This window comes from Ursus maritimus, unplaced genomic scaffold (genome assembly GCF_017311325.1).
Source record: "Ursus maritimus isolate PB19 unplaced genomic scaffold, ASM1731132v1 scaffold_14, whole genome shotgun sequence".
NCBI classification, from domain to species: Eukaryota; Metazoa; Chordata; class Mammalia; order Carnivora; family Ursidae; genus Ursus; species Ursus maritimus.
Window position 1 is genome coordinate 52,368,223 of NW_024423786.1, and position 14,754 is coordinate 52,382,976.

The window sequence follows — 14,754 nt, forward strand, 5'->3', positions numbered from 1 at the left end:
TGAGCACTGACTACAAGAAAGAGGTAGCATCCAGGGATGTGCTGTTTCCAAATCTTAGTCTGTCCTCTCAGTAGCTGTGTGAGTTTAGGTAAGTCACATACCCTTCCTCAGCCCATTGTCAATAACATTAGTTCCAACCAAAATATTGCTTCCCTTACAGAATGTATTCACTCAGTAACTATTTATTGTGCAAGCTGTGCTGTGGATCCTTGAGCTGGTGTGATTGGAGGTGAAGATTAAATAAACAACATAGATCATAAATGGCTGTCCTGCAAACTGTCATTTGATTAGCTAGGTAACAGGGGGCCAGATCATGCCTGGTCATGGTGGAGAAATAGGAAAGTTGTATGGGCAACAGGAAGTGAATAATGCCAGTGTCTTTTCCCTGGTCACTTGACATCAATAAAGGGACCCCCAGACCCAAGTTTGGCATTACTGAGGACAATGGGAAAGGAAGTGGTAAAATCGCCATGTTGGAAACTTGCCAAAGGGGCTTCTCTTCAGCCCAGAAGAAAAGTACTGATTTAGGAGTCACAGATGATTCAGTCCAGGTTTGAGTGAGTCGTGGCTAGCTCTGCCTGGCTCTGCCTGTCTGACTTGCAGGGCAGATGCTGGGGAGGTTGGATGGATGGCAGTCTTTTTTCAAAAGAGGTCTTGATGGGGAACAGTTTGTCAAAACCTGAGAACACAAGGGGATCACAACTAGAATCTCCAGCCTCTGAGGAACTGCTGGCTAGAGATCCCCCAAACCCAGGCATTTGCATAATAGGGGGAACACATGGGCACCCCAGAAGGAAAGGCAAAGTTGAGGGCACATAGGGCTGATATATGAACATGTGCAACAAATCCTGAAATGTCTATTACAGTGTTTGGGGGGAGTGTGTGGAATGACAAGGGAAAAACAGGGGCTTTGGAATCAGATCCCTATTTTGTTCAAATTTTGGCTGTTAACTTCTCTGCTGGTCATGCTGGGCAAGTCACTACACTTCTCTGAACCTGTCTATGTCTTCTCATCCAAAAAATACAGATAAATAATGCCTACCCACAGATTTTTTTATTGTGATAAAATATACAGAATGAGATTTACAATTTTAACCACTTTTAAGGGTACCGTTCATGGCATTAAGTATATTCCCATTGTTGTGCAACTATCTTCACCTCCGTCTCCAGGACTGGAAGGTTGCATTGTTAAGCATGTGAAACACTTAGCCAGATAGTCTTCTACACAGTCAGTACTCCGTTGGTGTCAGCTTCTTCAGGGTGAGGCTGTGTGAGTGGACAGAGAAAGACCAGGTTCATTTGGACACTTAAATAGCTCTTGACAGGGCCTAGGGTAAAAGCTATTTCACTGGTGGGGATACTTGGTGTTTGGGGGGATTGATTATCTATAAGATGGCAGGAAATTGCAATAATTATTTTTTTTTCCTGTATGGAGACATGGGAATAGTAAGATACTCCCAGGATTTATGGTGGGTCTGAGCTCAATCCAATTTAAGAATAATCATCTGGGAGAGGAATTGAGTAAAGCTGGTGCAGGTTACGATTGTCCTGTCTCCAAGCCAGAGGTTCTCAGCTGGGGGTGATTCTGCCTCACTAGGCACATCTGGCCACACGTGGAGCCAGTTTTGGTTTCCATGATGAGGGGTGGTGGTTGCAGGGTGTTCCTGGCATCTAGTGGGTTGAAGCCAGGGATGTTGCTAAAATTCATACAATGCAAAGGACAGTTTCCCATGACAAAAAATTATCTGTCCCCAAATAATGCCACAGTGGAAAAACCCTGCTGTAAGGCAATGCGGCTGGGGATGAATAGAGTTTTAAAGACTCTGCTAAGGGATCTTAGAGGCCAGAAAAAGGGCAGATGGGTTTCTACATAGTAGGGACGAGGTGCATCACAGAGCAGCACTAAAGAGGATGACAGAGCTGGACAGGGTCAGGCTTGACCATGGAAGGGGCCACAATGTTGAATAACAATAACAACAACAACAACAACGAACCCTGACAAGAATGTTTTATGTGCCTGGCACTGTGTTAATCACCCAACAGCCAGAAATCTCTAATGTTTTTCCTATCTAGAGAATTAGTAATAATTCTATAACAATTATACAATTTATAGATGTTGTGCATAATTAATTATATAATTAAAAGAATTATATTTATTATATATAATAATTCACAATTTATTGAGCACTTGCTACATGTCAGCTCTTAACATACATCCTTTAAACAAATTATTTATTTATCTGAGAGAGAGAGAGAGAGAGCAAGTGTGAGCGGGAAGAAGGGCAGAGGAGGAGGGAGAGGGACTCCATGCTGAGTGCGGAGCCCAATGCCAGGCTCCATCCCAGGACCCTGAGATCATGACCTGATCTGAAACCAAGAGCAGGACACTCAGCCGACTGAGCCATCCAGGCACCCCAACATTCATCCTTTTATATAATCTTCACAACTATGGCTTGACACATATTTCTGCCACCCATTTTATGGATGAAGAAACTGAGGTTAAGTAGCTACACAAGGTCATGCTGCTACAAAGTAGTTGAGCTGGGATCCAAACTCATTTTAATCGGACCCCTGGGTACACTCTCCTAATCACAAATTGTATGTGCTCTATTTCTTTGGCCTGGAACAACTTTCCTTCTGGCTGCCTGTAAAACTCCTACCTGATCTTCAAAACCCAGCTCCAATGGCTCCTCCTCTCTGAAGCCTTCTCTGACCCCACCCCACAATGCCTACAGCATTGTGCATGTGTCTCTATTATATTGCTGATTAGATTATTCTGAAATGATTTGATCAATGCTGCTTTCCCTCTCAAACTCTAACTTCCTTCTAACCACAGGACTATTATCTTACTTCCTAATACCATTGACTGACTACAGAAAATGCTGCCAATGAGGCAGCCATTTCATTTTTGGTTGGAGTTCACTGTTAGAAAGTTCTTTGTTTGGGTGAACAACCCAGCTGGCCCCACTAACGTTCACTTCCCAGTAGCATGAGGCAGTTGGTTCTAGTGCATCCCTCTCACAGATGCTCTTCAGATACTGAAGACATGTGTCATCTGTCCCCAGAGGCTTCTCTGACTATGCCCTGTGCTGTCCCCAGCCATTTCCTACAGAACATCCTATTCACTTCCCTCACTGTACGTTCCCTCTGTCACAAAGATCTTGTCCATTTGTCTCCTAATTTGCGGTACAGGGAGTGGGCACCTTGCCTAGGGTGATTCACCTCTGAATGTCTTATGGCCAGCCCAGCTTGTGACTAATTTTATTGAATGTATGGGTGGATGGTGGGTTGGGAGCTAGGATGTGATAGGAAAATCAGGATGGTGGATAATTAAACAGCCTTGAAGGCCTTCTGAGTGAAGATGGCAGTCTTAGGAGAAAGAGCTCCAGAGAGGCCCTCAGTAGAATCCACTTGCCCTTAAATGAACAGTCTTGTTGCTTCTCTAACTACCTGCAGCTGGGAACAGACATTCTTTTGGTCTTGCATTGTCCACTGCTGGGGTTGTGGATGGTGCATGGTATTCCAGGAAAAGCTGGATTTGCCTGGGGGCTTGGAGGTTGCCAAGAGAATTAAGTATTCCCAAATTTAAGTGTGTAGCTCCCTCTGGCCCACAGTCATCTTTCTTGGCCACCTCATTCACCCAGGGAATATTTATTAGAGATAATCTTCTAGGCCTGGTACCTTACTTGAAACTGAGTCTGACTGTTCACAGGCCACTACTCTTCATCCAATGCAACAAAGTCACCAGTAATTGCTGAGCTCACTGACAACTGTCCTCCCCCGCCCAAGCCCAGATCATTTCATCCCCAACCTGCTGTCACCCATAGCCACCCCCTATGGCTCACACTAGATTCATACCCTCAATGTGACCCAGTGCAGGCTCATCATTGGTTTCTCTTTCCTCCAGATTCTCATCCAGGCACTTGGACCGAAGCCCTTCTCTGTTTTCTTCCTTGATTTATTTCTTCAGCTCCATCATCCTCTCTTTTACTTCCCCACCTTTTTGGACTCTCACCTCTGCTTTGGACCCAGGACCATTAGAAAGAGAGGTATTGAAATATTCTATTGGAGCTAAGTTATTGTCTTTGACTGGAACTTCAATGTCTGGACCTCACGAGTCAGTGGGTAGCTCTTCACTAGGGTGTGGCCAAGTATCTTGTTCCGAGATGCAAGCTGCTGCTCTCCCATCCCGTGCCTGTGACAGACATCACTAATTGATCATGGCATTTCCAATTGCTGATTCTAGCTGTGACCTCATAATACTTCTCCAGGCAGCCACTATCAAGTGATGGCAATTGGCATGTGGGTCGAAACTCACTTGCAATTGGTCTTTCTCCTGCAGCAAAAATACATTGTGTAAAACATGGGGGATGTGAATCAATCAGTGACCTCTGACTTCATTCTGGTGAGCCTCTTCAGTCACTCAGGGTCACGTCAGCTGCTCTTCTCCCTGGTGACTGCCATGTTTACCATGGGCCTCCTGGGCAACACCATTCTGCTCTTCCTGATCCGCATGGACTCCAGGCTCCACACACCCATGTACTTTCTGCTCAGCCAGCTCTCTCTGTTTGATGTTGGCTTCCCCCTGGTCACCATCCCCAAGATGGCGTCCCACTTTCTGCAGGGAGAAGGTTCCATCTCCTTCGGGGGTTGTGCAGCTCAAATATTCTTCCTGACTCTGATGGGCGTGGCTGAGGGCATTCTGTTGGCCCTCATGTCCTATGACCGCTATGTTGCTGTGTGTCACCCTCTGCAGTATCCTGTGCTCATGAGGCGCCAGGTGTGCCTGCTCATGGTGGGCTCCTCCTGGCTGGCAGGTGTGCTCAACGCCTCCATCCAGACCTCCATTACTCTGCACTTCCCCTACTGTGCCTCCCGCATCGTGGACCACTTCTTCTGCGAGGTGCCAGCCCTACTGAAGCTCTCCTGTGCAGACACTTCTGCGTATGAGTTGGCGCTGTCCACCTCGGGGGTGCTGATCCTTGTGCTTCCCCTTTTCCTCATTGCCGCCTCCTACGGCCACGTGTTGGGGGCTGTTATACGCATGCGCTCAGAGGAGGCTCGAAACAAGGCCATCACCACCTGTTCCTCACACATCACAGTAGTGGGGCTCTTTTATGGCACAGCTGTGTTCATGTACATGGTGCCGGGTGCCTACCACAGCCCACCCCAGGACAACGTGGTCTCCCTATTCTACAGCCTTGTCACCCCTACACTCAACCCCCTTATCTACAGTCTGAGGAACCGGGAGGTGCGGATGGCTTTGGTCAAAGTGCTCAGCAGAGCTGAGCTCAGGCCAAAGTAATGACCACACAGGGGGTTGCTGGCATGATCCTAGTAGTTCTTCATTCTCTCCATTTCCCCAAAGCACCAATTTGTGGTGCAGCTATTAAGGCCTTATATTCAAGGCGAAGTGTCTGTCCAGCCTCTTCAGATCCCATGACTAGTTGGGTTAGTGTTTTCTCCCATGGACTTATGGAGAGCAAGGCTAGCAGTCCTAGTCACTTTTAGTATATTCTTTCCTGATTCTTTTTTTTTTTAAAAGATTTTATTTATTTATTTGACAGACAGCCAGCGAGAGAGAGAACACAAGCAGGGGGAGTGGGAGAGGAAGAAGCAGGCTCCCAGCGGGGAAGCCCGATGTGGGACTCGATCCCAGAACTCCAGGATCACGCCCTGAGCCGAAGGCAGATGCTTAACGACTGCGCCACCCAGGCGCCCCACTTTCCCGATTCTTTAGTACTATTTACGTGAATGGAAGGCCCTGCTTTGTAAAGTTGGGATCTCCCTGTTGAATTGATAATTATACCAGTAATAATCAGCACCTGTTGACCATTTTACCTGCTAAGTGAACATTATTTTGTCCTCTCCATGGCTTTCAAGATGTAGGGACTATCATGATGTTTATGTATAAGAAATAAACAAGACTCAAAAAGGAAAATAACTTACAAATGGTCACACTTCCAGAGAGTGGTAGAGCTGGGACTTGAACCCATGGTGCTCTGAGGCCAAAGACAGCCCCCAAACCATTGCGCTGTGTGACTACTCAGGAGTGACCTCCTCATTGTTGTAGGTTTAGTTTGTGTGTGTTTGTGTGTGTGTGTGTGTGTGTGTGTGTCTGTGCATCTGTGTTGGGATAGTGGTTGAGCCAGACAATATCTGGAAAACCACCAGATTCTTGAAAATATGAGTTACTGCTTTAAATGGTAATGGAGGTAAAATTTAACAGTATTTATAAAATATTTGTTAACTTTGAGTTTTATTAAGATGCTCACTGTTTGACTTACTTGACTTAGCATAATCCCCTCCAGTTCCATCTATGTTGATGCAAATGGTGGGTATTCATCCTTTCTGATGGTTGAGTAATATTCCATTGTATATATGAACCACATCTTCTTCTTCTTCTTCTTCTTCTTTTTTTTTTTTACTTTTGATGGATACACCTTTTTTTTTAATGATTTTTTATTATATTATGTTAGTCACCATACAGTACATCCCCGGTTTCTGATGTAAAGCTCGATGATTCATTAGTTGCGTATAACACCCAGTGAACCACATCTTCTTTATCCATTTGTCTGTTGAAGGACATCTCAGCTCCTTCCACAGATTGGCTATTGTGGACATTGCTGCTAAGAATATTGGGGTGCATGTGCCCCTTGTTTTCACTCCATCTGTATCTTTGGGGTAAATACCCAGCAGTGCAATTGCTGGGTCATAAGGTAGCTCTATTTTTAACTTTTTGGGGAACCTCATACTGTTTTCCGAAGTGGCTGTGCAACTTGCATTCCCACTAATAGTGTAAGAGGGTTCCCCTTCCTTCATATCCTCTCCAACATTTGTTGGTTCCTGCAAGACAATTAGCATATGATTTCACTTATGTGTGGAACATAAGGAATAGCATGGAGAATATTAGGAGAAGGAAGGGAAAAATGAAGAGGGGAGTCGGGGGGGGGGATGAACCATGAAAGACTATGGACTCCGGGAAACAGACTGAGGGTTTCAGAGCGGAGGGGCGGTGGGGGTGATGGGATGGGCTAGCCTGGTGTTGGGTATTAAGGAGGGCACATATTGCAATGAGCATTGGGTGTTATGTGCAAATAATGAATCATGGAACACTACATCAAAAACAAATGAAGTACTGTATGGTGACTAACATAACATAATAAAAAACAGCTTAATACAAATATAAGTTTTTTCAGAAATCTCTCAAAAGAGAAGATGCTCACTGTTGACCAGGGTCTGGCTATTTTATTAATAAGCACTTAATATTTTGGGAGAGTGGTGTTTATCTTAATTTCCAATTGGATAAATATCCAGCTATGAGGCAAGATTCAACTTAAAAAAATCTTCTAACAGCTTTATTGAGATAAAATTGACATTCAACAAACTGTACATATTTAAAGTATAAAATTTGATGAGTTTTGACTTATGTATATGTCTGTACAACAATGACTGCTATTCAGACAGTGAAAGTACACATCACTCCCAAAAGTTTCCTCATGCTTGTTCGCCCCTCCTTCATCCCATCCTCTCCAAGGAGTCACTTATCCACTTTCTGTTACCATAGATTAGTTTGCATTTTCTAGAGTTTTATACAAATGGGATTGCAGAGTATATACTTTGTTTTTGTGCAGCTTTTTTCACTCAGCATTATTGTTTTGAGATTCATTCTTGTTGCAGGTACTTAGAGCTTATTCTCTTTCATCAAATAGTATTCTACTGTATGGATGCATCATGCCAGCTCTTAAACATACTTTCTCTTTTACTGATACAGCTTTTAAAGCTTTCTTTTGACTAGTATTAGTATGGCATATTTTGTTCCATAATTTTACCTCTTTATGTCTTTCTAAAGTACATTTATTGTGGGAAGTAGCATATAACTGGGTCTTGCTTTTTATCCAATCTGACAATCTGATTTTTTATTCAACTAAAATTCACATAATATAGAATTAGCCACTTCAAATTGTATAATTCAGTGGTGTTTAATACCCTCACAACATTGCAAAACCATGACCTTTATCTATTTCCAAAACATTTTCATCATCTCAAAAGGGGACTCCATATCCATTAAATAGTTACTCCCCATTTTCCATTTCCCCTACACTCTGGCAAGCACTAATCTCCTTTCTGTCTCTATGCATTTACCTATTTCAAATATTTCATATAAATGAAATCATACAGTATGTAACCTTTTGTGTCTAACTTCTTTTACTTGGTAGAATGTTTTCGAGATTCATCCATGTTGTAGCGTGTATCAGCACTTTATTTTTATGGCTGAATAATATTCCACTGAATGGATATACCATATTTGGTTTATCCTTCCACCCAATGATAGATATTTGGGCTGTTTCCACCTTTTGGCTAGTGAGAATAGTGCTGCTATGAACATTCACATACATGCTATTGTTTAAATATCTGTTTTTAATTCTTTTTGGGAGATACTTAGGAGCTGAATTGCTGGGTTATATGATAATTTTGTATTTAGCTTTTTGATGAACCACCAAACTATTTTTCAGAGTGGTTGCACCATTGTCCATTCCCACAAGGATTCCAATTTATTAACATCCTAGCCAACACTTATTTTCCATTTTTAAAATTATAGCCATCCTAGTGGATATGAAATGTATCTCATTGTGGTTTAAGTTTGCATTTCCTTAATGACTAATGATGCTGAATATTTTTTCAGGTGCTCTCTCTCACACACACACACACACACACACACACACACACACACACCTTCTTTGAAGAAATGTCTGTTCAAATCTCTTGCCCATTTTTAAATTGGATTGTTTGATTTTTGTGGTTGAGTTGTAAGAGTTCTTTATATACTCTGATACTAGACCCTTATCAAATATATGCTTTACAAATATTTTCTTCCATTTTATAGGTTGTCTTTTCACACTCTTGATAGTATCCTTTGCATAAAGATGTTCAATTTTTTAAAAAAGATTTTACTTATTTGAGAGAGAGAGAATGTGAACAGGAGCAGTGAGCAGGGAGGCAAAGGGAGAAGCAGACTCCCTGGGGCTTGATCCCACAATCCTGAGATCATGACCTGAACCAAAGGCAGCCACTTAGCTGAGGCAATCAGGTGCCCCCAAAATTTTCATTTTTGACGAAGTCTTATTTATCTCTTTTTTGTTGTTGTTGTTTGTGCTTTTGTGGTCATATCTAAGATGTAAGTAATATTTGTATAAGGTGCCAAGTGGGGGGGTCTAACTTCATCCTTTTAAGTGTAGATATCCAGTTATATTTGCACCTCTTGGTTTTTTTTGGCTTTATTTAGATATAATTGACTTACAACATGTGTAAGTTTAAGGTATATAGTGTGTTGATTTGATATAAATATACACTGCAAAATGATTACCAAAATAGGGTTAGTGAACAACTCCATCGTCTCACATAATTATCTTTTAAAATGCATGGTGAAAACATTAAAGATTTACTCTCTTAACAACTTCAAAGTATATAATACAATATTGTAACTGTAGTCTCCATGCTGTACATCAGATTCCTAGAAATTATTCATCATTCCCAAAGTTTTTACCCTTTGGCCAAGATCTTATTTCCCCACCCTCAGCCTCTGGGAACCACTATCCCATTCTCTGTTTCTATGAAATCGACTTTAAAAACAAGATTTCACATATAAGTGATATTTTTCAGTATTTATCTTTCTCTGTCTGGCTTATTTCACTTAGCAAAATTCCATCCAGTTTCATCCATGTTGTCACAAATGGCAGGATTACATTCTTTTTTATGGCTAAATAATATTCCATTATATATATATCACATCTTCCCTATGCACTCATCCATAGAAAGACATTTAGATTGTTTCCATACCTTGGTTATTGTGAATAATGCTGTGATGAACAGAATAACTTTTCAAAACATTGATTTCAATTCTGTTAAGGCCTAGTTAATGATTTTGGGGCAGATAGAATTTAATTTCTTATTGATTACATGACCAGACACTGGACAAAGTTTGACTTTATTAAGCACCAGAGACCATACACCTACTTCCTTGAAATTCTGCTTATCCAAAGGACAGACTTCACCTTGGATTCTGTATGTGCCCAAACAAGTATGTACAGACATAAGAAGCATGGCCATCCTCCAGAATGGCCAGTAGTCCCTGCAGGTCTTCTCTTTCTGCACTTTATTCTAGACTTTAAAAACCCAACCACTTCATTTTCCCTTTGACTTAAATCAGCCAGTTCCATAGGAAACTTATTTTGTTCAGGTCTCTTCAGTGGTGGGGCTGCAAAGATGAGCCAGATACAGTCATTACCCTCACCAATACCACTGTCGAGAAAGAGCACTAAAGCATTTCCTTCTTCCTTTATCCTTTTTAGGTGAAGCAGGTCCATGAAGATGGGCTTTATGATTTGATCAAAGAAGATGCAACCCCTTTCTGTTATTCCGGACACAAGACTGTGTCTTTTAGGATGGATTCCCCCTGCCCCAAAACCCTGTGGAGGGAAATTGCCATTTCCTCTTTGCCTCTGTCTCTCTGATCCCATTTCCTCAAAGATACAGTGGCCCATCCTTTTTTCCTGTACTTTAGCACCAGCCCCCGAAACACGTCTGGAAAATTAGCACCCAGGTTGAAAGACTATAGATCCTAAATCCCACCTTCCGCTAAGACCCTCACCAATATTGTGATTCAATGGTAACTCCCAAGGTCACCCTTTTCCCTGAGGCCCATTCTCAGCCTGTCCTTGGCTTATTAGAGAGTGCCAGTGGGATTTTCTGGCCCTCTCAGGCTGGAATGAAATATTTTAGAATGTTCTCTGTATTAAGTGTCAGAGACAAGAGATTTTAGTAGAATTAAACTTGGGTGTGTACATGTGATAACTTTCATTATCTGGGTGTTTTGTTTTTCAGTTACATGTAAAATAATGACATTTGGATACACCATGAAAATGATTAACTTGAGGAAATATATAACTTTTTAAATGGAAGTTTTTCATAGTGTGAAGACTTAGAAAATGGCATACGTAAAAGCATGGAATAAAGAGTTAAATGGCTTATTTCAAATTCTAGCTCCACCACTTCCTAGATGTGGGAATTAAGGTCAACTATGTACTTTGTTTTTGTTTTTTAATGTTTTTATTTATTTATTCGACAGAGATAGAGACAGCCAGCGAGAGAGGGAACACAAGCAGGGGGAGTGGGAGAGGAAGAAGCAGGCTCATAGCAGAAGAGCCTGATGTGGGGCTCGATCCCATAACGCTGGGATCACGCCCTGAGCCGAAGGCAGACGCTTAACCGCTGTGCCACCCAGGCGCCCCAACTATGTACTTTGTTTTTGACTCAATTCTCCCTCTGTCAATTGGTGATATTAAGAATAGATGGAGTATAAGATTATTTAGGGTATTAAAGGAGTTGATATTTGAAAATGGTTGGAACACATGGCATATCACAAGGTCTATCTATATCCATACATCACAAATAAATTTGAATATATTCTCCCTACATTGTAAGCTGTGACTAGCACTCTGCATGGAGCACACATGTAGCAAGACTCCATAACAGTGAGTAAATGGATGGACTACACTGTTGTATGGATTGCAAATATTCTAATCTACACTAACCGTGCATCTTGGAGATGAGGAAACAGGTTAAGCCAACTTATTAAGATTTATAGAAGACTTTGCAGTGGTTTGAGGCCAAGGCTTAGAATTTCTAGGATCTTCTGTGGGAGGGAGGGATGGGATTCTTGAGGTGGGAGTGGAAATAGTTGTCAGGGTCAGCTGAGCCTTTTCCAGAGCAAGGGGAGGAGCTCTGGGCTGAAGACAGAACCCTGCATGAGCTCAAGTCTTGGAAGACAAGACAAGGAGATACTGCCAAGAGGCTCAGATGCAACAGGCAGAGGAGAGGGGGAGACACTTGGGTGTTCATTTCACTAACTAGTTCTCCTGTTTGGAAGATCCTAGGCTTTAGAAATTTAACCTTTATTTTCGGAAAGTGACATGTGCATAATACTTTAAAATACAATTATTCTACAAAGCTTCTACAAGAAGTAGAATCCCTTGTCCTATCTCTTTTTATTTCCCGTGGGCTCCTTCTTAAGAGATTGTCAGATTTTTGAGCAAGGGTACAAAGGTACCAGTGCAACTCTCACATACCTAATTATTCACAGCGAACAAACTCCCAAGTAAAGTGTATCCCCTTGTCCTACTTTACAAATGTATCTTCATCATGTCCTTGAAGATTGGGTTTGGATTTAGGATTCTAGATTCAATAGCAACTATCCCAGAATGTATTGACACAGGGAAACTTGACCTGCAGTAGCCCCTTCTCTTCCTACCCCTGTCTCCATCCTGTATCACAGGAGGCCATGAGCACATGCAGGTGGATGTCCCAGGCCGCATGTTCAAGTTCTGTTCAAACCCTTATTAAGAGACAACCCTGGAAACTCCTTGGACCCAAGTATGCAAACAGCATTGGCATTGAAGGTGGGCACTCACAGCGGTTGAGTTTTGGAAAAGATGTTCCTGGGGCCTCACAGAGGGAGAAGAGTGCAGGAGCAGAGTGAGGTCTTGGGGGAATCCTCCATGTGTTGTCACATGGGGCAGAACCAGTGGATTTGTTAGCAAGGTCCGCTGTGGTTGGCCCTGGTACTAAATAATAGGAGGGACCAGGAAGAGGGGAAGGGTTGAGGATAGCTCAATCAATGAGGTAGATGTAATCAGAATCAGCCTAAAGCCATTAGAATTCCTCCAATGTGACCTGTTCCCTGACTCAACCCTCATTCTCTAGGTGTTGTGTAACTGATATTCATTACCTTCTCTATCCTAGTCATTCATTTCATGAAATACTTATTTTTACTTGTTTCTTGTGCATTTTTACATTGTAAATAGAAATGGTGTCTTTACACAGAAAAATTATTTATAAAAAATATCACAGGGAATGTTATCCATCAGTATTGAACTCCTAAGAGAAGCAGAAGGAAATGCACAAGACATCTTGACAGACTTTCTGGCTTTAATTCTCACCAAATTGTTGAAATAATCTGGCGTCTGACTTCCTTTCCTGAGAGCAGCCATGAGGACTTCTTAGATTAGTAGCCTCTTGACATTTGAGAAATTCTGCTGGAAATTTGGGTTCATCTCAGGTCAATTTAGATTGGATTTGTGAATGTGCCTTTGTATTTGTGGAAGAAGTGTGTGCACGCGCGTGCATGAGAGAGAGAGAGAGAGAGAGAGAGAGAGAGAAAGAGAGATAGAACCCTGGTACATTTTTCATTTTGTGTGTGTATGTACACACACACTATCAGGGAGGGTGGACTACACTCCCCAGGGGCTGGTGGAGCTTCCTTTCCTTTGGGAAATCAACCTTGTCCACTCTTGTGGGCTTAGCTATCATTGGCTTCATCTAGCCAAGCACAAGAGACATATAACAACTGTATTTCCAAATTTGGAGCAAACACATTTACAAAAACAAACACAAATCAACTGCAGTTTTAAACCATTTATTTAACTCAAGAAATCCAATGTTATCACTTGAGTTACAATCCACACTAAAGCAACGAGTAAGATATGTTATAACTTGTCTTTATTCAGAGTTTTGAAACCCAGTGTGTGTTCATAATTATAGTGTATTCAGTTCCAAAGTTAAATTTGATCAAATATACTTGATCCGTATGCAGACACAAAAGTTCTACCGTTGCAAGACTCACAGAGCTAAATTTCCCAAAGTAGATTTATAATCTTCCAAATAACTAAGTCAAATATTAGTATTTATAATAATTTTATCATAGTTAAACTTGGAATCAAATTTAAAATCCCATCCTCTTCAATGCCAAGTAGCATCCCCTGTGAAGGATGGGTCATCATTTAAATATCCATTCAATGTTGAAGGACACTGGAGTCACATCCAGCTTTTGGCCATTGTGAATACAGCTGCTGTAACCCTTGGCATTCAGTGCTTTTATGAACATACCTTTTCATTTCTCTCAAGTAAATAGCTCAGAGTGGGAAAGCTGGGGAGAGTGGTAAGTGTATATTTAATGCGGGAGTAATTACACATCCTCTCCCCTGAGTGGTTGTCCCATTTTGCAGCCCACAAGGAATGAGCCAGAGTTCCAGCTGCTTTATCCTTCTCAGTCCTCCTTAGGGTCACAATGTTCATTGCAACCACCCTAAGAGCTGGGTTCTGGTATCTCACAGTGGATTTTATCTGTATTGCCCTTGGGTGGAGCGATGTTGGACAGCTTTTCAACTGCTTTTCTTGGCGCAATGTCTGTTGAAGTCTTTCCCTTATTTTCCTTCTGGGTCTCCCCCTGCCCCCCACCCAAGAGCTATTAGGAGATTTTCTCTATTCTGTGTATTAGTCCTTTGTGATAAATGAGATTAGCGGTATTTTCTCCCCAAACTCTAGGTTGTCTCTTTCTTTTTTTTTAATGATATTTTATTTTTTATTAAGTTTTTAATTCCAGCATAGCTAACATAGTGTTATATCAGTTTCAGGTGAATAAATAGTGATTCCTCCATTTTGTACATTATTCAGTGCTCATTGTGATAAACGTACTCTTTAATCCCCATCCCTCCCCCTCTGGTAACAATCAGTTCTTTATTGTTAAGTGTCCATTTCTTGGTTTCTCTTTTTTTTCCCTTTGCTCATGTGTTTTGTTAAATTCCACATGAGTGAAATCATATGATATTTGTCTTTCTCTGACTAATTTTGCTCAGCATCATACTCTCTAGCTCACGCACCCCTATGTTTACTGCAGCATTATTTACAACAGATTAT

At 41.7% G+C, this 14,754-nt stretch overlaps 1 protein-coding gene across 1 annotated transcript; it reads left to right on the forward strand.

Annotated features, from left to right (window-relative positions):
* The first annotated feature begins 4,293 nt into the window (after positions 1–4,293).
* LOC103681716 (olfactory receptor 2Z1) lies at positions 4,294–5,507 on the forward strand. The gene has a single exon (XM_008711297.2). It carries the CDS (start codon positions 4,364–4,366, stop codon positions 5,303–5,305), a length of 942 nt encoding a protein of 313 aa, XP_008709519.1. The 5' UTR covers positions 4,294–4,363; the 3' UTR covers positions 5,306–5,507.
* Positions 5,508–14,754: the final 9,247 nt, after the last annotated feature.